A 22160-nucleotide genomic window follows, 5' to 3' on the forward strand; every position below is an offset into this window, starting at 1 on the left:
TTAAAGTTGTTTTCTGCCCTGCCCTGGATAGCCAATCTTGTCAGATCTCAGAAGCTAAGCAGGGTTCACTGTGGTTAGTACTTGGATGGGAGACTGTCCTTGAAATACCCAGTCAGGAGGCAGAGGCAGGCTTATTTGGCCACCTCCCTGAATATCTTTCAGGCTGCCAGTAGGGGTCAGTCACCAGAGGTTGACATGACTTCCAGGTGCAGGCAGACACACACACACAACCCCCCTCCTGTAAGCCAAAATGCCCTCAAAACAAGGTTGGGGAATTTACTGGTGAGCACCTGGCTTAAAAAAGATCTTTTAATCTATGTATACAGGCTACACGTCCAGAAATTATTGCTTAAATTTACCAGGGACACTAATTAAGTAAAAACAATTAAAATTCATTCCAGAAAAATATAGACACACATACAAGATAATAAACTCATAAAACATACATACAGTCCTAAGAAAAATAGAGAAAGATTCAGAGATAACACAAGGATGGACAAACAGGGTGATAATTACCGATCGCAGTCTTCAAGGAAGTCTCCAATGGCGACGAATGAGGACTAGGGGGAGGGGACCCTCAACTGATCAGGAATCGGGGATGTATCTAGACAGCGGAACTGGGGTACTGCTAGATGCACACCTGTGGGGAGCTGGGTCACAGGTTATAAGGACTACCTTGAGCCCTTAGGGGATGGGAGGTACAGGGGCGGATGACAGTGGTCAGCTGGTACATGACCTCAGAAAAAGGGGAGGCCCTGAAATGACCATAAGGGCTGGACTTATACAGTAGTCAATAGCCAGTTAATTGGCATTCCCTGATTGGATGCTCATAACTAGCCAATGAGCAGACTTGGCCTTAGTTACCTGATTGGACTTCCAGGTAACAATGGGCCAAGGGGGCGGCTCCAGGATGACCATTAAGGGAAAGAATGGAGAAAACTATTAAGGTGGGGGGTGGGTACTTAAGTCTATCAAACTTATCTAAAAAGATGACAATAGATGGCCAAATTGCTAACTAGGTAACACCCAGTCTATACAAAGAAACTTGGCTCTGGGTGATGATGTTTTTCCTCCTCTTCGATCTTCTACTGGCACCAGTCTTTGTCTTGAGTTCCATTGGACAAAGGCTTAGGCAGTATGACAGGATCCACACCTAAAGCTTGATGGCTCTATGCATAGGTGACATCTGTTGAGTACGTGAGCCTCCCGCTTCACTGTGATGGAGTCTGGCACTGCAGGAAGATAGCTGCTGGTGGTGTTAGCCTCCCAAGATGGATTCTATGGTTGAGGCTGGAAACCGCTTGCCTGGACAGTTCCTGGTGGCGCACCTTCTTCCGCTTCCAAGGCCTAGGTGGGGATCGCACAGAGGGACTGGAAACCATCTGTTCTCCTGGTTAGCACTCCTCCAGAGACACGGAGAGCTGCTGCAACGTTGTGGCTGTTAGTACTCATAAGTCCTTTCCAGTTTGGTAGACAAAACCCACGTTCTTCTGGCAGATGTGTGTGAGTTGTGTCTCCAGGCATCCTGGCAACCAAGCGGGTGACTACGATGTTCTGGAATTAGGGGTATTTTTCTCACACTCCCCTCCCCCCCAAAAAAGTTATTTCCCAGATGATTTCCCCCTTAAACAATTTTCTCATGTAGTTCAGAAGACAGAGAAAGCTCTTTTTGATAACATATTATCAATTCACTAGAAATCCCACAGTACTATTAATATTGCATATTCTCCCTTCCAGTCTCATTAAGCCTCATGCAAAGTTGTTTGTGGAAGGGAAAATAATTAAAAAGTAGACTGTGTTCTGCTAAATAAACCTTATTTTATTAAGGGTTCTGAAGAATCTTTACTTTATATCCTAAGTCTTTTGGTATTCCTCCCACAGTACAATAGCATAATTAGTAATGTGTAGGGTTTTTTCCTTTTATTTGAGAATCAGCAAGTATTAGGTTTTAGTTGAGTAAGAGGGCTTTTTTATAACATCGTTTGAGATCTCTGAAATGAAATCCTGTCTGCATATCCATATATTTATATTCAGTGTGCATTCCTCTAAATGCATATATAAGCCTCAAGCACCACCTAGTGGCAACCCAAAAACTTTATATGAAATTGATCTGGAGCTACTTTTTCCATTTGTTTAAAATAACATTTTTAAATAGTTTATTAAAATTATATTTTTCCCCTCATGCTTTTTGTCTAGGTCAATCATCACTGGTCTATTCCCACCTACATCTGGAACTGTACAAGTTGGTGGTAAGGACATCCAGACACATATGGACTCCATCCGGCAGAGCTTAGGCATGTGCCCTCAGTACAACATCTTGTTCCAACAGTAAGTCTCATCAGAACCTTACCTTGAACTCATTAATTCCCTACCTGAAGATTGCAGTTGTGATGAGTCTCTGGTTTAGTACTTATTTTAACAGCTCCATTTCCACTTGAAATATTTGTAAAGGGTGTGTGAGTCATTTTTGCTTTGTATTAGTCATTCAATCTTAAAACCAAAATTACCACTCTTGGACAATTGACATGTTGCTGTCCAGATTATGTGCATCAAGGGTGCACATAATCTGGGTAGAACTGTATCACTGGTACTCAAAACCATCATACATTCAAGACCTCAGGGTCTGCTGTGTGAAAGCCAGTAATCCATCATTCTGAAAGCTGGAGACCTAATGAACTGCAGAGCACAAATAGCCAGTGCCTTTTGAGCATGCAAGTCTCCTCAGTCTCTTGTAGTCCTTTATGACTCTTTTCTTTCATTTTACATTTTTACTCTTTTCTTTCATTTTAAAGCAATGGTTTTGTGACGTTATGAGGCTGAAGCTTTGCTTCCCACGATGTACACAGAGTTCTTTGGTTCCATGGTTACCTCTAGCCAAACAGGTTTTGTAGAGTTTGGAAAAAATACCAAATAGTGTGGACATCCATCCCACTTCTGTTTCTGTTAGGACAGTGATCCCTCTTCCTACCTTCCTTTCTGAAAACATTTAAAAAAAAAAAAACCTTTTATTGTTCATTGTTTGCATTACAGTAGTACTGTCTCTTCTGGTGTTCTAAAACAATTCAGCTTCTTTCTGGGATTTTTCAACAGCCTTACTGTTGCAGAACACATCCTGTTTTATGCTCAGCTGAAAGGAAGGTCCAAAGAGGAGGCGGAAATGGAAATGGAGATGATGCTGGAAGAAATAGGCCTCCCTCATAAAAGGAATGAAGAGTCTCAAAACTTGTCAGGTATCCTTAGCTTTTACTTAAGAATTTGCTGATTAGATCACATGTAAGCAACATTTTGGGCCCAAGTGCCACCCCCACCCCTGCTTTCATCTACCTGTGGTTGATCTACTGGCAAACAAAAGGAATAGGGGAGAGACAGCAGTTGTACGTGGCCAATAAGAAACAAGTTGAGCTTTAGAGGAGCCAGTATCTAATGCTCTTGCCTTTGGCCCTAGACTAGAGAACCAGCCCTGTGTGCTGAGAAAAATTATTTGACATGCAGGTGGCTGCCTACCTTTGTTCTAGATATCAAATGGAAAATGTGGGACCTGGAACTAGGGATGCCAGCCTCCAGTGGGGCCTGGGGATCACCTGGAATTACAGCTCATCTCCAGACTACAGAGTTCATTTTCTCCCACCTGGAAAAAATGGATGCTTTGGAGGGTGGACTCTGTGGCATTGCACCCCACTGAGGTCCCTGTCCTCTCCAAGCTCTGACCCCAATTCTCCAGGAGTTCCCCAACCTGGATCTGGCAACTCTACCTCTATCCCCTGCTGATGGCCAGATAGGGCCTGTCAACCTTATGGAGTCCTGATAGACTCCAGAAAAAGCTTCTGAGTAGAAAAAGCTTCTGAACAATGTAGAAAGGTACTATTTGCAGAGGAGAAGTGGTGGGCAGTGAGCGTCCTCTCTGCTTGTCTCCTGTAACTACTTCTACAGCTGCTATTTCCTTGGTCAGAGTTCCCATGCACGTTTGTTTCTAATCAGAGAAATAAAGAGGGCAGGATTAAGCATCCCCCACAGTGCATCTCCACTGCAAACTGATCCTTCCCTCTTCCATTTTGCTGCTGTTAAGTGATGAAATCTCTACTTCCTGCACAACATACACTCAGTGTATTATGTTGTATTTTAGTTTTATGTCAGCAAAATATGGAAAATAATATATTGGCTAAAAAAATGATTTATTTGCTGAAATATTTTCTCTACAGATATGAGTCCCAATTTATCCCAGTATGGTTTGTGCGTTAAGGTATAACATCATTGGCAAAGTGTGAGATATCCCTAAACTGGCTGTAGGTACTATAAGCTAGCACATTATTCATTTTTGTAAAAGGGATACAATTAATGAACAATAGGAAAAGCTCTAGTACTTAATGACTGTACATGTAAAAGATCACAACTACTCAACATTTTTGACATGTTGGGAAAGGCTTAAAGGTATTCATTTACATGTTTGTACATTTCTTATTTAAAAGTGCCTGTTTATGAAAGAATCATGAAACTTGTAGCTTCTAGTTTAGGTTTGGTCTGGCATGTTTTGGCAATTGAGATGAAGAGTCCCTCTCATGATTTAAACAACAACAACCCTGCTCTTTACTGGCCTGAAAAATTTGCCTCCTGAACAATATCTAACTTTACTTTAAGGTACAGAATGCACCCACAGTGAGCCATTCACTGAGTCTGGACTATTCTGCATTCGAGTATTTATATCTAAACATCTATGTACATACAGGTGAACCACATTAGAGATTTTTGAAGGGTAATGGAATATGCCAAGTGATAAATTTGATGGGGCTATCTGTGTCAGTCAGTTGCAGCCAAAGAAGCAGTGCCTTGAAGACTAGGAGACTTAATTGCGGCATAAGTTTTCATGGGCCAGAACCTACTTCATCAGGCATTTCCTGATTGCTTGTTTTTGCAAACCATGCTGTGTGCAAAGGGGAACAAATAGGAATCTACTTACCTCTCACTGCTCTCCTTTCAGATTTCCATCTTTTCCCCTTCACATGCTTACCATTTTATTCCCGTGTTCTTTAGGGGGCATGCAGCGAAAGCTGTCTGTGGCTATTGCCTTTGTAGGAGAAGCAAAGGTGATTGTGCTGGATGAGCCCACCTCTGGAGTTGATCCTTATTCTCGACGATCTATTTGGGATCTGCTATTGAAGTATCGTCCAGGTATTTTGGCATCAGTCCTTTTTTAAAAAATGATTTGCACGTATGGCAGTCTTCTGCTTCAAAACTTCTCATTAATGTACAGACAGCAGTATGTGTAGAAATGTCCAATGGTTTCAAGTGAAGCAAATGTTATTTTGTTGTCTAAACCTGTAACTTATGCTTAATTTACTTGCTAAGAATTATACCTTTACAGCTGCTATCAGACCATTCCTTTGTTTGACATGCCTTTAGGTTCAGGGTTTCTCTTGGAACCTGACATGAGCTCATGTCTGTAGAAAAGCCTCCTTGCTTCCACCTGTGCTCTTCTTATATACTAAAATATCCCACGGGGGACCCAAAAGGGCTCACCAGGGAGGAAGGATCCCATCTCCCACTTCCCGCTTTGTTCTAGCTCCTCTTCCTATGCTTGTTTCCTCCTGCCCTTTGCTGGTCATCTAGTCTTTCTGCTCTTATTTTTATTTATTTACTTAATTTGTTTATGCCCCACCTTTCTCTCCAGTGGAGACCCAGAGCAGCTTATATTATTCTCCTCTCCTCCTTCTGACGTAGGCTAGGCTGAGAAAGGTTCAAGTGGCCGAAGAGCACCCAGCAAGCTTCCATGGCACAAATGGGAATTTGAACTGGGGTCTCCAAGATCCTAGTCCAAAACTTGTAACCACTACACCACACTAGCTCTCATTACTCTTTTAGCCACTCACCTGTACCCTCCCCTTTACTTCTCCAGTCTTTTCCCCCCCTCCAGTCTTGCTAATGGGGTGGGGGAGAAATAGGTGGCTGACAGAGGCAAGCTGAAGCTGGCTCTAGCTTCTCCACATCATAGGGTTGCCAAGTCGGTGTTGCAAAATACCTGGAGACTTTGGGGATGGAGCTGGAAGAAGGTGGGGTTTGAGAGGGGGAGGGGCCTCAGCATGGGACAATGCCCTAGAGTCCACCCTTCAAAGCAGCCATTTTCTCCAGGGGAGCTGATCTCTGCCAGCTGGAGATCAGTTGTAAAAGCAGGAGATCTTCAGGCCCCACCTGGAGGCTGGCAATCCTACCTCATCACCTGCTGGGGGTGGGTTTTGCACAAGAGTAGACTGGTTATTTCAGTTATGGGGAATGCTGCCAGTGGGCTTCTGCCTTTGAGGTTCACTGGTGGCCAGGAGGAAACAGAACCAAACCTTGCTAGATTTGTTTGTGCTGCAGGAGCCACTTGGCCATTGGCGCATCTTGCACAGGTGCCCATAATTGACACCGCTGGCTGGGACTGAGTTGAATGAAGCCTGCAGGGCTGACTTGCAGCACCACAGGATCCGCACAGCTTGGCTTGTTCCTGGGCCACATTAATTCCTAGATTCACCCTTTCTGTTGCAATATTTTGGGTTACTATGGCAATCCAATGTGCTGAACAAACTTCTTGAGGGGTCATGATATCTCTGATCACTTAAAGTGGGGGGGTTTACTCCCCAGTTTCATTTTTTTTAACAATTTATATTTTATGCAAACCTGTAGTTCTCCCCACTTCTCTGCTGAATTTGCAGAAACATATATCCTACCCATAGCTCTTCCTTCTGGGCAGGTTTTTGGTCCACTTGTGGGCTCCTTGTGGCTGTTAGAAATACGGGTGTAAATAAAGGAACTCTTGCAACAGCATCAAATGTTTTCTGTGTCCTCTCTTCCCCACAGAAAAGCTGTCCCTAGAAGTGCTGCCCCAAGAGTATTTCCCTGCTTAGGAATGTACAAGCATGTAAAAAAAAAGTTCTTTCTGGAAGTATGAGTATTGAGCTTCCCAATAAAATGAAAAGACAGTTTATGGAGTGTTGTACACATGGAAGTGTGCTCTCTCTCCCCCCCCCCCCCACTAGCTCTGTTGGCTTTAGGAGATTAGTGCTTGATGTTAAACTGAGATGACAAAGCCAAATGCACTTTTCACTTGAGGGTGGAGAACTTGTTCAGCCTCTCTGCTTTACATAGCTTGTGCCACTTTATGGGCTCTGAAGTTTTTGCATGTTAAACTGCCTAAGAAGTTGTTAGGTAAGGACTAATTATATGATAGGTAAGAAGCCTACAGCCAACTTGTTTTAGCTGCCCAATTAGTGAACCACAGAAGTGCCATCTTCTTGCTGTTACCCACGCTCTTTCTGTCCTTGCATCTCATCACCTCGTCACCACTTTTCTCTTCCCACCTTCTCACCTGTCCCTTTTCAACTCTCACCTTCTTTGTGATGCAGATGCTGTCTCTAGCAAGGCTTAACTGCCAGAAACACAATGAATGAATGGATAATAAAGCTACATTAAACAGGGGAAAGAATATTTTATATAATGAGATGGGTGGATAAATAGGAACTCTGATCAAATTGTCATGCAGGTGATGTGTTGTTGAAGTATCTGTTCCTGCTCCTGAAGTATGTATTTATTGCTTTCTCAGTTCTATAATTCACTAATTTAGAGTCTCCTCCTTCAAAGAAACCCTACTAGACCTGGCACTGGCAGACATCATGGGGGTTTTGTAGCTTGTTAAGAAGCCTAAGGAGCAAGGCAATGCAATGTAGGGTTGGTTGAAGCATTGGTGAAGGCCAGGGGACATAACCAGCAGCAAGAAGGAGGAGTCAGCTGAGTCCATTGTGTCAGTCTGATCAAAAAGGCCTAATCTTATTAGGAGGTCAGGCTTTGTTACATGACTTCTTGTCAAGGCTGGATTAACAATTAGGCCAACTAGGCACTGGCCTATGGGCCCCCACACCTTTAGGGGCCCCGGACTGGCTCCCCCCCAGTTTCTCTCCTGCTTGCAGTCCTCCCAGCCTGCATGCACAGCCAGCAACTGAGCCACTCTTTGCCCAATTTGCCTGTTGTGACAGCTGCTGGCATTGTTGACAAGTTTGCCTCTCTCTGCCTCTCCCCCACAGCTTTGTCAAAGGGGCTGTTGAGAAGGTGCCTGCAGGCTGCAGTGGGGGCCACAGGCAACAGGGTGGGTGCTCCGACTCAGAGATAATTTGCAAGGTGATATGATCACCATCTTCAAGTACTTGAAGGGCTGTCATATAGAGAATGGTGTGGAATTGTTTTCTGTGGCCCCAGAAGGTAGAACGAGAACCAATGGGTTGAAATTAAATCAAAAGAGTTTCCGGCTCAACATTAGGAAGAACCTCCTGACAGTTAGAGCAATTTCTCAGTGGAACAGGCTTCCTTGGGAAGTGGTGGACTCTCCTTCCTTGGAGGTTTATAAACAGAGGCTAGATGGTCATCTGACAGCAATAAAGATCCTGTGAATTTAGGGGGAGGTGTTTGTGAGTTTCCTGCATTGTGCAGGGGATTGGACTAGATGACCCTGGAGGTCCATTCCAACTTTATAATTCTATGATTCTAAGGGGCCCCCCAGATTGTGACCTCCACAGGGTTTAATCTGGCACTGCCTTCTGTAGCCTTTTAACTGTTTTGGTGACTCTTTTAGGTCTCTCTGTTTCTTGCAGTCTCTTCTGACCAGAGCTTAGGGGGTTTTCATAGCCTGAATTTTCACCTGACAGTGCAAGATCACAAGTTACTGAATCTTTCAGGACCCAAGTTTGTTTAAGTGAAGCTGTCCAGTAAACATCTTGAGGTCCCCATTTCAGAAAATATTGCGCTAATCCTTATGTCATCAGTGTGGTGTTAGAGAATCTATGCCTTCCTTTTTAGGTAGGACCATCATCTTGTCTACCCACCACATGGATGAGGCAGACATCCTTGGAGACCGGGTTGCTATCATTTCCCAAGGGAAGCTGCACTGCTCAGGATCGCCTGTTTTCCTAAAGAATTCCTTTGGGTCAGGCTTTTATCTCACTTTGGTCCGCAAGATGAGAAACATGCATGACTGTGGAGGGAAATATGCAGTAAGTGGTTGGCCCTGTGTGCAGAATGTCCAAGCAGAATTACAAACACCAGCTATTGTGAGGGACTTCCCATTAAGCTAGATTTTATTCAAGAGGATAGGGACCTGTTGGAATTTTGAACAAGTAAGGTTCAACCAGGGCTTTTTTGGTTTAAAAAAAAAGCCCAGCAGGAACTCATTTGCATATTAGGCCACATCCCTGACATCACCATTGTTTCACACAGGAACTTATTTGTATTTTAGGCCACACGCCCTGACACCAAGCTAACTGGAACTGCATTCCTGTGCATTTCTGTTCAAAAAAAGCCCTGGGTTCAACTGTCCGGCAACAACAGCTTTTGTTTGTTCAAAAGTCCATTCATCCTCCTTCAGAATCTCCCCTCCCCCCTGAAAATTGCATGCAGCCCCCCTAGAATAGAATGTATGCAAATGAGGTACTGCTCACAACACCAGACATGCATAAATCATACTAACACACCCATTATTATTCAAATGTTATTCATTCTAAAGCTACATTTCCACCATTTTACATAAGGTGGCTTACAATGACATGGAATATGCAGTCATTAATTCAAATTGCAAATATACACATAAAACTATCCCCCCCAAAAATACCACCGCTGTAAATTCTCAGAAATCCTTTAGAAACCAATCCTAAGAACAGCTAAAAAACTTTCCAACTATAGGTTGAAGTGCTGTTCATTTTTTTAAAGGCTGATGCAATATTCACTTCTGATAAGGGTCCTGTACTTAAAATGTATTATGTGCGCATTAAACGTGATAGTATTACTTCACTGCACCTTTTCTGTTTCTTATCTGCTCTTAGACCCCATGCAGCCTGGGATCCAAATGTTCTTGTTTCTGCTCCAATTGTGTACCAGCAAGCAAAGGCGAAACTCTAGAACAGGAATTGGATGGTGAGAACGAAGATTGCGCCACTGCTTGTACAGTGTTATGAAATGTGATCAGGTTACTTTCAGTGCCATCCTAAGCAGAGCTGCACGCTTCTAAGTCCATAGAAGTCAATGGGCTTAGAAGGGTGTAACTCTGCTTAGAATGGCACTGTTAGTTTCATAAAGAATATGTCTATCAGTGGCTGCTAGCCAGGTTAGCTCAATCAAATCTCCATATTTGGAGACAGTATGCCTCTGAATACTTGGTGCAGAGGTCAGTCACCAGGCGTAATTGTGCCCTTCTCTGAGGCCTCTGACTGGCATGTTCAGATATATCATGCTGGATACCCAGTGGGCTCTTCCTGTGTTCTTATTTACTATGTGACATCTCAGGCTTCCTTGTCTGTGAGAGACCATCAGCTGGGTCAAATTATTACTTTGCAAGCAAGCTTTTCAGATATTTGGGTAGCAGTGAAGATTTTATAACCTTTTCAGAATGCAACAGTAGAATCCAGTTGTTGCTATCCATATATAAGAGAGAAGATGAACAGTAGGTTTTTATACCACCCTTTTCTCTCTCTTGGGGAGTCTCAAAGCAGTTTACCATCACACTCCCTTCCCTTCTCCACAATAGGCACCTTGTGAAGTTGGTGTGGCTGAAAGACTTCAGTGAATGGCTCAGGGTCACCCAGCAATCTTCACGTGGAGGAGTAGGGAATCAAACCTGGTGGTTCTCCAAATTAGAGTCCACCAATCTTAACCACTACACCATGCTGGCTCTCTGAATATAATAGTTCTGCTTCATCTTACTGCCTTTGGGGACTGATCACATTGATAGGCTGTTTCACACACTCAGGCTTTGATAATTATGGCATGAAGAAAGTAACAGTGTGTGTGAACACTCCTAGAACTACAAAGCACAAAAAATAGTGTGTGCAGGGGGTAGTGACTTTCAGGTAAGGGCTAAAATTATATCTCTGTCTTTTATTTCTCCCCCACTGTTTAATTATTTGAATCTTATGCGCCTTCCCATCGCTGAAGCCCATGCTATTTCAAGAACATTTAATTCAACAGTAGATAGATCCATGTGGGCAGCCGTGTTGGTCTGAAGCAATAGAACAAAGCTGGAGTCCAGTAGCACTTTTAAGACCAACAGAGTTTTATTCAGAATGTAAGCTTTGGTGTGCATGCATACTTCATCAGATTCTGGCATAGATTCTGACATGGTAATATTTTGCATGCTTAATCATTGCCTACAAACTATATGTAACTCCACTCACTGTACCCCATTTCATTGCCTGATGAAGTGTGCAAGCACTGCTATAGAGTGAGTGAATCCAGATTTGTCCTGGCATAATATGTGAGCTGCCTCTCTGGGGAAACTAGAGTAAATTTTTGATTGCCGATGAGGTGTTCAAAGGGCTGATTCTGATCAGGACCACGGTGCAAGGAAAGGATGGGCATTAAGATTTTTCCCTCCTTGCCCCGTTTTCCCAACCTGAAAGGGCCTCTGGAAATCACTGAGAGCTAACATATGGGTTATCATACTTGCATGCCCCAATATGACTGATATTTGATTTTTAAAAGCTTAGGGAATTCTGCGCACACAATGCCCAGCATTTGATATAGCCCTTAGTTACAGCAGATTGACCCCACAATAATACAGAGTTTACAGTCCTGTGCAATGTAAATCCTAGTGCATTGAATGTGTAGGGCTGAACTGCACCATTGTTTCTAGAACTAGGGAAGCCATTCCATGCCTTTGCCTTATGTATATCAGCCCTAGTCAATACGATTGGTATGCACTCTCAGATCATGCTTTGTTGCTTCATAGGTGATCTGAATGAACTGAATGAATTGATCCATCATCATGTTGCAGAAGCCAAGCTAATTGAAAGCATTGGCCAAGAAGTTGTTTACCTTCTGCCCAGTAAGGATTTTAATCAAAGAGCCTACGCCAGTCTTTTCAGAGAATTGGAAGAAACCCTAACTGATGTTGGACTCAGCAGTTTTGGCATTTCAGACACGCCACTTGAAGAGGTCATTAACCTTTAGACACCCCACCCCAGTCCTTTCCATCATAATTCTGGGTGAATATTTATACCCAAAATGGTGTAATGCTCATCAAGCCTGTATTTGAATTCATAAAGAGACTGCAGTTCTAGTCATTTGGGATTTATGGAGAACTGAAAGGGCAATAGGTTTTGCTGTTCATTAATAAATATCTCCAAGCAGGAACCAATGAGGAACTGATGGGGGGAAAGGAAACTGCTGTTGCTGCCCTCCCATGCTTATTCCCATTTGCCATCTTCTTTCCCTGGCAGAAGATGGGGCAGCACATAGAAAAGGAAGGACAGAGACAGGACTGCCATGCCTGCTCACATTCTGTTCTTTGCAGGGGTGGGAAACAAAGAAAAAGCAGCAGCACTGCCTCAGCATCCCACCCACTAAACACTGCCATCATTTACCATCTGCCTCTTGGAAGTCTCTCCTCTGCCCTGTGGTTAATGCGGGCAGCTGAGCACTGTGGCAGTGTTTGGGCTATGAGGGAACTGCTGGCTGCCCCAAGTTCCCAGCCATCCCAAGCAAATTGCCAGGGTTCAAAGCCCATTGCTTTCTTCTCCCAGCTGTCGTCACACTACATCTGAGTTGGTAGGCAATCCCCAAGATGGCGGCTGAGATCTCATAATGGAACATCATTAGTTTTCAGTTTTCTTTACTTTTTACAGATTTTAAATCCCCCTTGCCTGTCTTCTAAAACAGTCTTCATATTTTTCTGCAAATCTGGGAGATTATCTCAGATCTGCAGAAAAATCTCCACTATCTGAACATACCCTCCTTTGTAGATTTATTGACCTGTATTTTTACTATGTTCAGAATTAGATACATTGATGTATATAAGAGATGCCAGGTACTACTTGTGGGTTAAAGAGTAAGAGACCTAACAGCACAATTTCTTCCCCTTCATTTGTTCTCCTTTCTTTCTGTCCCCGCCCTCTAGCTAATTTGATTTGTGTTAATTGGTAACCAATAAATGGGCAATACTCTTGGTTAGTATTATACTTGGGCAGGGGAAAATGATATATTGAAGGTCTTCTAAGTGCCCCATCAATATTCTAATACATCTCTCTTGCAGGTTTTCTTGAAGGTTACAGCTGAAACACAAAATGCAGGTAAATGCTCCATGATACAATGCCTAATGACCAAACTAAATATTATTCTAAATATCTGCATCTGAATGTAATGGTCAGACATTCTAGATTCCCTCTTCCCCTTTATAACAACTTATAGGATTTTCCGATATTCTGACATAATAACGTTCTGTGTTTCTCTTTGTCTGTGCTCCATGTCATTGGCTGCCATTGGGGTGGGAGTAAAGAATCAAGGGATGTTGTGACATCAGGACCTGGGCAAGTTTTAGAAGTTCCTGGAAAGGACAGGGGCTATGCATACAATTGCCATTTTCAGAAATAGTTACAGATTTGTTATAACTTATAGTTTGACTGTGATGTGTCTTCATTGGATAGTTCTCCATAATAGCTGCGCTGATGAAAATTCATATAACTATCATGCACTCCTGTGCGGAGTTACTTCAGTCTAAGCCCACTGAAATCAATAGATGTAGACTGGAGTAATTGACTTGGGATTGCATTGTGCATGCCTGCTGAACATGCTTCTTTTAGAGATAGATTTCAATAAGAACAGTGCTTCATTTGACTGGATCATGCCGTTCTTATTAAAAGTGAATTAGACAGATTCATGGAGGATAGTCATAATGACTAGTCATAATAACTACTAGTCATAATGATTAAAAGGAACTTCCAGCAAATCTCTGAATGCCAAGGCCAGGCCCAGGAGGCAACATCAGGCCTCTTTGCCCTGTTCATTGGCCCTCCTGGGCAACTGTTTAACCACTGTGTGAAAAATGATGCTGAGCCAGATGGACCACTATCTTCTTAGCTGGTGAGTAATGTGGAGTTGATTTCCAAAGACATCTATGAGCATGTTTTATGTAGATGTGAATGCAATGGTTCAGAAATATTACCAGGCAATATTGATAACAATATTATGAGGTAATATTACCAGGTAATATTAGAAATTACCTGGTTGAAGCTTTCCAAAGCTGATGAGTCTGATTAGAATCAGGGAGGACACAAAGAGCAGGCGAGAGCCAGTTAGAGATGAAGTCTTTTTAACATGCAAAGCCTTTGTTTCTGGCCGCTAACATACCCACTCCATCTGCTTCTGTTGCTGTTTTGCACCTTGCTGGGGGTAGCACAGGAGGTGGCCCCCTTGGGGTAGCTGAATGACCTGAGCCAGCCTTGGTGCCAGGCTTGACATAGACTATGGCCAGGCAACAGTGGTCAATTTCAAGCAAGGGAAGTAGCATTCAGTCAGTCCTGAAAAGAACTAATTGGCATGGTCATTCTGATTCCCAGACCTAGGAACCACACATAGGAATGATTCCACATGTGGAAAAGCAAATACTGGACAAGAAGAGGAAGTTCACCAAGCTCCTCCGGCAACCAATGGTACTTCTCAAACCCCTGTCACTCCAAAAGAAAATAGGAGTGAAGGCAAAGGGTCCAGGCAAATTAAAGGTTACCATCTTACCCTTCTGCATATTAAAGCACTTCTCATCAAACGATTTCACCATAGCACCCGTAGCCTTAAAGACTTCTTTGCTCAGGTATGTACTTATTTTCTTTTTTCATGAAGTTCATATACAAATGCAGGAGTTCATAAGCTTATAAGAGATTAGAGGTGCAATGAAGAGCAGTCTTTCTGGAAAAATACCTCTCTGTGTCGAAGATCCAGCTGTCCCTGTTCTATGCCTGAATCATCTGATGAACCACTTCCCAGAAATCAAGTTGTGTTTCCCTATAGTCAGGGTAGGAAGCCTTTTTTCCTGAATTCAAAAATCCTGTGATTATTCTGGTTGTGCTGACAAACAAATGGAAAGGGAAGAAATGAGGGCTGGACTTGGTCAGATGCACTGGTAGCAAGATCAGACCCACCATGGGCACTGCCAGCATCTCAGGAACTCACCTCAGTCCCCTTGGTTGGAGAACTGGCCCTGCGTGCCAAGCAGTAATGTTCATCACATGTGCTAGGGGGTTACCTACCCTAATCTAAGGTTAAACTATAAGATCTTGGGCCTAAACTGGACTTGCCATCTATCATGTAACTGTCATAGGGCTTAGATGTGCATATGCAGCCCCCAGTGGAGCAAATAACCATCCTCTGGGATCATTTTAGGTCAAGAAAACAGTATGGGGTAGGGCAGGGGTGGGGAACTTTTTTTCTGCCAAGGGCCATATGGATATTTATAACATCATCCGCGGGCCATAAAAAATTATCAACTTAAAAAACAGTGCTCCGCTGAGGGAGAATGATTCAGGCTAGCAAAATTAATGCAAATAATTGTTTTTCTATTTGAAGTAATGTGGGGAGAGGCTAATCTGGCAAACACACACACACACACGACCTGCCGCCCTAGGCAAATGCCTAGGTCCAGGGCTTCTTTGTAGAAAAAGCCCAGCAGGAACTCAGTAGCATATTAGACCACATCCCCTAATATTAGTATATTAGGTCACATGCTCATTAGCATATTAGGCCACACCATTTGGAATAATCAAGTGCAAACTGAACTGTGACAGTAACTTTTCCAGGCCTTGCAACAATTCTGGCCAACCAGCCAGGCCCCAAGGAGACTGCCACACAGTACATCCGGGCTCTGTGATCCCTACCTGGCCCTGCGGAGGCTGCTGCACAGCACGGCTGCTGCTGCACAGCACGGCCCCACGATCCTCGCTGACCAGCCAGGCCCCAGGGAGGCTGCCACATGGCTCAGTTCAGCTCAGCAATCCCTGAGGGCTGCACCAAGTGACCTCGAGGGCCGTATACGGCCCTCGGGATGGAGGTTCCCCACCCCTGGGGTGGGGGAATGACTAAAGCCTCTCCTCCTGGCGCGTAGCAGTCCTGATTTGAACTGGGTCCCTTCAGGGCTTAAGAATGTAATTGTTACAGGGAACCTACAGAGAAAGTGTGATTACCAATCTCCTTTGTGGTCACGTGGTAGATGTCACATCTATTTCAGACCATAATATATAACCACCCCATTGATTGGTATATGGTACACCTTATTGTCAAGTCCCCTGCAATTAAGAAAGCAGCACATTATGATAGTGAAGAGGAAATCCTATTTCTGAGAGTTTATTATGGGTGGGGAATGAGGAGCAAAATGGTACATTAAGTTCTACTCCTTGGGCACTAGAAATTCCACACAGATTATCTGTGGCTTCTGGCCATTAGGAGACGCTATCTTTTTAACTTTGTCTTCACCACCTAGGAAAGATGCCTCTTTGAAATACAAAACCTGAGGTTTTAAGGGTTTTACATTTGTAGCAGATTTGACACTAGAGGTTGATGTTTGTCTCCTTTGATGTCTGATAAGACCAAGGTAGATTTTCCAGCCCTACTGCCCACCCCTGAATGTATATATGGATTCTGCTGTATGCTGTATGTTGCCTGATATTCTCCACATTGCCTTCAGATTGTTCTCCCTGCTAGCTTTGTGCTGCTGGCTCTGGTCCTAACGGTCCTCGTCCCGCCATTTGGTGAATACCCCAGTTTAACTCTCCACCCCTGGATCTATGGAGACCAGTTCATGTTCTTCAGGTCAGAATGTGTTGATATTCATAGTAGACATTCTTTGCTGACACCTTGCTGTCATTTTGTGATGATATTGCTGAGAGGGCTTTAGTTTTCTCTTGCTTTACACCAATATAAATCAATTGTGACTGATCTCAGTTGGTGCCTGTGGCTAGTTTTCAATTTTTTCCAGACTCTGACACCACTCCATTCCTCACTTAAATGTTGCATTTTCTTTATGCCTAGGTAGTATAATGTTCAAGAAGTAAAACTGGAAACCTAATAATATTGATACTAGCAAACAATGAATCTCCTTTAGCTCTAGTGTATGAGAATTATTATTTGAGCCAAATTATTTAGCTTCGGCATAAAAAGCCTTGCTGTATCAGACCAAATTTTCATCTATACCAGCATCTTTTCCCCACACTGTGATGATCTAGGCATTCTGGAAGGCTCACAGCAGGGGCACAAAGTCTTTCCTTGTTACCCTCAATAGCTGTTGTTCAGAGTTATACTGCCATCATGGCTGGTATCCATTAGTGTGTGCGTCCTCTATTATTTGTCTTATTTTACTTAATAGCCACTGCTATATCTTATGGCATTAAGTTCCGCTTACTACATCCTATGACACTGAGTCCCACAAGTGGGCTGCTGCCCCATCATTCATACAGCATTTTCAGAGCTGAAATGGTTTAATTAAACCAGGTCCTTGTGGAGAGCTACATGAAAATATGTAGGCAATTGGATAAACAGAATTGTCAAGGTTTTAAAAAAGGAGTTCTAACAGTTCAGATGTATTTGACAGTTTTAAAATGTCCTCATTAGCACACAAAAATGCAGGTCTGTATCTGCATGATACAGATATTTTCTTCATTTGAAAATCAGTACCTTGGTCAAAGGCAAAGATGACATTCTGTGGTTCTTATTGCAATCCTGATATTTGCCTTATTATGGGCAGAGGGGTGCTTAGCTTCTTCTATGACTCCACCCTATCTCTGCAATCAGTTCATTTTTGTTTTGCACCTGTGCTGCTTCTGTAGTTCAACATCTCTTATAGCCTAAATCTCATCCAATCTTATTAGCAATGAGCAGCCTGGAAGTGAGCAGATGGCTTCTCTTACTGATGCCTTCCTTAAAAAACCAGGATTTGGAAATCGCTGCTTGAGGAGCCAACCCCTCTGGTAAGTCACTTTGTTTTCTTTTGGGGGTAGCATCACAGAGGGAGGAAGAAGCATCAGTGACAGAGCATCTGCTTGGTATGCAGAAGCTCTCAGGTCCAGTTCCCATCATCTTCTGTAAAAAGGGTCAGGTATTAGGTGATGTGAAAGACCTCTGCCTGACACCCTGAAGAGCCACTGCCAAGTCAGGGTGGGCAAGACTGATCTTGATGAACCAGTGATCTGACTCGGTATAAGGCAGTTTCATGTTTTCACTGTTAGGTCTTGAAACAAGACTGGATTGTCTTCCCAGCGATTAAAACCTTGAATAATTATTTTCCCAGTATCAGGTACCAAGCCAGGGGCAAAATGGGAATCTGGAATCTGGTCTCCTACTGGTTTTCTATTACTCTGCCTATTGTACCACTCTGCATCTCTGGATTTCCGTAACAACGCATGATCTAGGTTTTATAGCAACCCCAGTGTTTCTAATATGAAGACAATGATGGTAAGGAAATATTAAGCCATGCCATCATAACTATATAGGGAAAGGACAATGTTTATACTACCTGCCAGGAAATCTGATTTCACCCTGCAGCATACAAAAACCCACGAAGGACATTACACCCAAACAACAGTCACTCTACATATGTGGAAGCCCTGACCCAGAAGACCTGTGCCATTATTTGTTGGCCTGTCCACTTTACTCCTAGAAATAAAATTCTAGACATAATCCTGGCCAATTCAGGCCTTAGCACCATAACAGAAAAAGTAATATTTTTACTTGCAGATGTGGAGCTGAAAGTTTCATACAAAGTTGCCCTTTTTGTCCTAGCAGCAAAGAAAGTTTGAGCCAAGGTAGAGTTAGTATAAGCAAGTTAAGATGTTAACTAGTAGCTAACAGGCATTATGGGAGACTTTTCCATTTTTTGAAATATGCACCAAAATGTAATTTTTATAGTATTTTGATCTAGACTGATTTCCCACTTGTCTTAAGCCGCTTTCACATTCCTCTTCTCAGTGGGGCTTCCCACTATCTGCCCCAGGGCTGCAGTTAGTGTCGACTTTTTTGCCGCAAACAGAAACTGGTTTTAGAGGTTTCTGTTTGGGGCGCGAAAAAGCCAAAGCTAGTGCAGCCCCGGGGCAGATAGTGTGAAATCAGAAGGAAGCCCCGCTGAGAAGAGGAACATGAGAGCGGCGTAAGGTGAGTGGGAAATAAAGTCCTAGGTTCACTGTATTTTATTGTACATTATTTTATTGTTTGTAAAGGCCATTAGCCCTAAACAATAAAACTGATTTATCTATCTACAAAAACCCACACCCCCACTCCTTATTTCAGTTAGGTAGCCTGATTTCCGGTATAGCAACAGGCAAAGCACTTTGAGAATTTTTGATAACATGTTCTAGATATGCCCAAACTGGTTTAATACTGATTCCATTACCCCATGTAATCCCAGTTCATTCTAAGAGGGCCACTAAGGAGCTTTAATAGAAGTATTTGCATCGTCAACACATTAAAATACAATATATCTTTACTGAAAGATTCATGATCATTAAATGGGTATAAACATTTATACAAATGTGCAAATACAATCTTTGTTACCTCCCTCTAAGTATGAGTAGTGATGGATCAAGCTGAGTTTGAGTTTGTGATCTGTTTGAGAGCCATTTCTTTTGACTATAATGAGGGTGAAATATGTAAGTTCAGTAAAAATCTGGGGATCCAACATGACCTATTTGGTAATAAAATTGTTTTTTCTGTATCCTTGTACAGGAACTATACCTGCATGACTACATCAGAGGCTTGGGAGATGCCAACTGTTCCTTTTAATGTCTCTAGACTTTTTCAAATCAACAAATGGAGTCCTGACAACCCCTCCCCCTCTTGCAAATGCAGCACAGAAGAGAAACTCACTATGCTACCTGAGTGCCCTTTGGGAGCTGGAGGGCTTCCTCCTCCGCAGGTAATATGCAGTGCTTGGATGCCATTGTTCACTGATTTGAAACCCTGTGCTTGCTATCTAATTAATTTACACGCCATAGAAAGACTGGGTAATAATTAATCATGCTGTTGTATCCAGGGCTTTTTTTGTAGAAAAAGCCCAGCAGGAACCCATTAGCATATAAGGCCACACCAGCTGGGATAATCAAGTGCAAGTGGAACTGGTGGTAGCTGGCTCCTGCCCCCCACCTGCCCCCCCTCCCTCCCTCTCTGCATGCAGAAGCTGCAGCTGCTCCCACCAGACATTTAAATACACCCACATACCCCACTAGCAGTCCTTCAGAAAACAACACCCACCAAGGAAGGAAGGAAGGAAGGAAGGAGGGAGGGAGGGGTGAAAGAAAGGGGGGAAGAAAGAAAGAAGAAAAGAAACAGAAAGAAAGGGGGGGAAGAAAGGGGATGGGAGCAATTCACCTTTAAAACTGCTGACTCTTTACACTCACAGTAAGCCCCCTGCGCAGCGCAGCTCAGCCCCCTGAGCCCCGCCAGCCAGCGGAATGTCGAGGCCACTGCACAAGTGTAGCTCAGCTTCCTGACTCCTGCCAGCCATCCAGACATTGGGAGGCTGCCGTGCAAGTGCAGCTTGGCCCCCCTGACTCCCACCAGCCATCCGGACATCAAGAGGCAGCCACACAAGCATGGCTTGGCCCCCTGAGCCCCACCAGCCAGCTGGGAAGATGCCTGGATTGAGCCAGAACACTGGGTAAGGCAGCCAGAATGCTGCCCAGGCCAGCCAGAACAGTGTTCTGGTGCATTCTGGCTCAAAAAAGCCCTAGTTGTATCCATACAGAAAGGACAGTCATACTCTGTGCCAGTTCTACACCCCACTTTTGCATTTGCAGTAGTCTTACACATATTTCCGTGCTTTGCTGAATGTTCAAATTTAAATTGTTAGTTGATGTAGATTTTGTAATATTTTGATGAAGACAGTGTTTGTAAGGGACAGATAAGAGGAATGAATGGGGAGAGAAATGCAGAAGGCAGGCCGGACTAATACTCTTGACTCCTGAATTTCTCTTGGAGGTGCTTCTCCTGGTCATATGCAGATTTCTTCTAGCTGTTTCTTCATGAAAATAAAAGCAGGGGTTTCAAGAAGCTAAAATTCTGCAGTATACAGCATAACATACATGCACATGTGGAAAAGCCAGGCTTCTGATATAGGGAGGGATACATCATAAATAAAGTGTCTATTAATTCTGAACAATAGTCTGTTGAGCATCACTATGACAGCTTCTTAGTCAAGGAATGAATGATTCTCCAATATCATCATTGTACAAAGCAAAGAACTGCACTGTCTGAACCCTTGCAATGAAGCAGAGGCAGGCCTCGGATTCAGCGGGAGCTCACAGGAGCATAGCTCCTGAACCTTTCTGAGAGTTCCATTTCCTCCTTCCCACCTTGTCCATTGAATAGTAGGTCTAGCTGCATAACAATCCCTGAATGAGCTCCACCACCTATTTTTCTACAAAATGACCCCTGAGCAGAGGCATTCCAGGCCAGGAGACTTAAGTAGGTCGATGGAAACAAGGGCAAAAGCAGAACCATATAGTTTTGGTGCATTTTAGTAGCTACCAAAAGATGGCTCCCAGTTTTAAAAGCTAAAGGTAGTCCCCTGTGCAAGCACCAGTCATTTCCGCCTCTGGGGTGACGTCGCATGTGACGTTTTCATGGCAGACTTTTTTGCAGGGTGGTTTGCCATTACCTTCCCCAGTCATCTGTTTTCTTTCAAGAAATTCAGTAACATTCTCGTAAGCACTCCTAAAGGTTGTAGCAAAACTTACAAGAATGTTACTGAATTTCTTGAAAGAAAACAGAATAAAATTGGAATAAAATGATCCTAATATTCAGTCCTACTTTGTACAGCAAGGTAAAGGAATGGACTTTTAAAATTTGATCCCATGTGCCAAAGAAATGCAACTTGGACCGTGAAGTTCTGAGTTCAGATTCACTCCCAACTTGTATGGATTCACTGGAGAGTCTTTGGAGCATGTTGTTAGCTTGATAGAACTCTTGATATTAGGGTTGCCAACAGGTCTGGAGAAAAATGTCCTGGCCCTTTAATAAGGACAGTGTGTGAAAATGAGCAGCAGAAGCTTTTCTGGACATGGATTCCATTGAGCCTCTATTAAATGGACTGGACATTTATCTCCAGGCAGTTGGCAACCATAATTAATATTGAATGATTCTATAACATTAATTTGCTCTTACGATGGGATCATGATGATTATGATTTCATTATCTAGTTCAGTAAAAAAAAAAACCAAGGAGATGCCAGAAAACTCCCCTCTTGGTGCCTGATAGATATGTCTGCTGGCCACCTCACCTTTCTCTTACGGGAGATTAATGGTGCCACTCAGTGGTCGGATTCACATACTACATGAACATTTTTCATTTGCTAGCTGCTGAAGGGTTCCTGTGTACATGACTATGTTCTGAAATTA

The 22160-nt window shown here is 43.2% G+C and overlaps 1 protein-coding gene across 1 annotated transcript in view; it reads left to right on the plus strand.

The window, feature by feature from the left end:
- Positions 1–22160, plus strand: part of ABCA4 (ATP binding cassette subfamily A member 4) — a 179447-nt gene that overhangs the window by 120269 nt on the left and 37018 nt on the right. The window contains exons 21-31 of the mRNA XM_060232234.1: positions 2197–2328; positions 3091–3230; positions 5029–5166; positions 8821–9014; positions 9840–9930; positions 11741–11946; positions 13043–13079; positions 14346–14596; positions 16463–16587; positions 17643–17741; positions 19492–19681. Of these exons, the coding sequence (XP_060088217.1) occupies positions 2197–2328; positions 3091–3230; positions 5029–5166; positions 8821–9014; positions 9840–9930; positions 11741–11946; positions 13043–13079; positions 14346–14596; positions 16463–16587; positions 17643–17741; positions 19492–19681 (1603 nt within the window). The remainder of the gene's footprint in view (positions 1–2196; positions 2329–3090; positions 3231–5028; positions 5167–8820; positions 9015–9839; positions 9931–11740; positions 11947–13042; positions 13080–14345; positions 14597–16462; positions 16588–17642; positions 17742–19491; positions 19682–22160) is intronic.

The sequence above is a fragment of the Heteronotia binoei genome, chromosome 2, assembly GCF_032191835.1.
Source record: "Heteronotia binoei isolate CCM8104 ecotype False Entrance Well chromosome 2, APGP_CSIRO_Hbin_v1, whole genome shotgun sequence".
Lineage (NCBI taxonomy): Eukaryota > Metazoa > Chordata > Lepidosauria > Squamata > Gekkonidae > Heteronotia > Heteronotia binoei.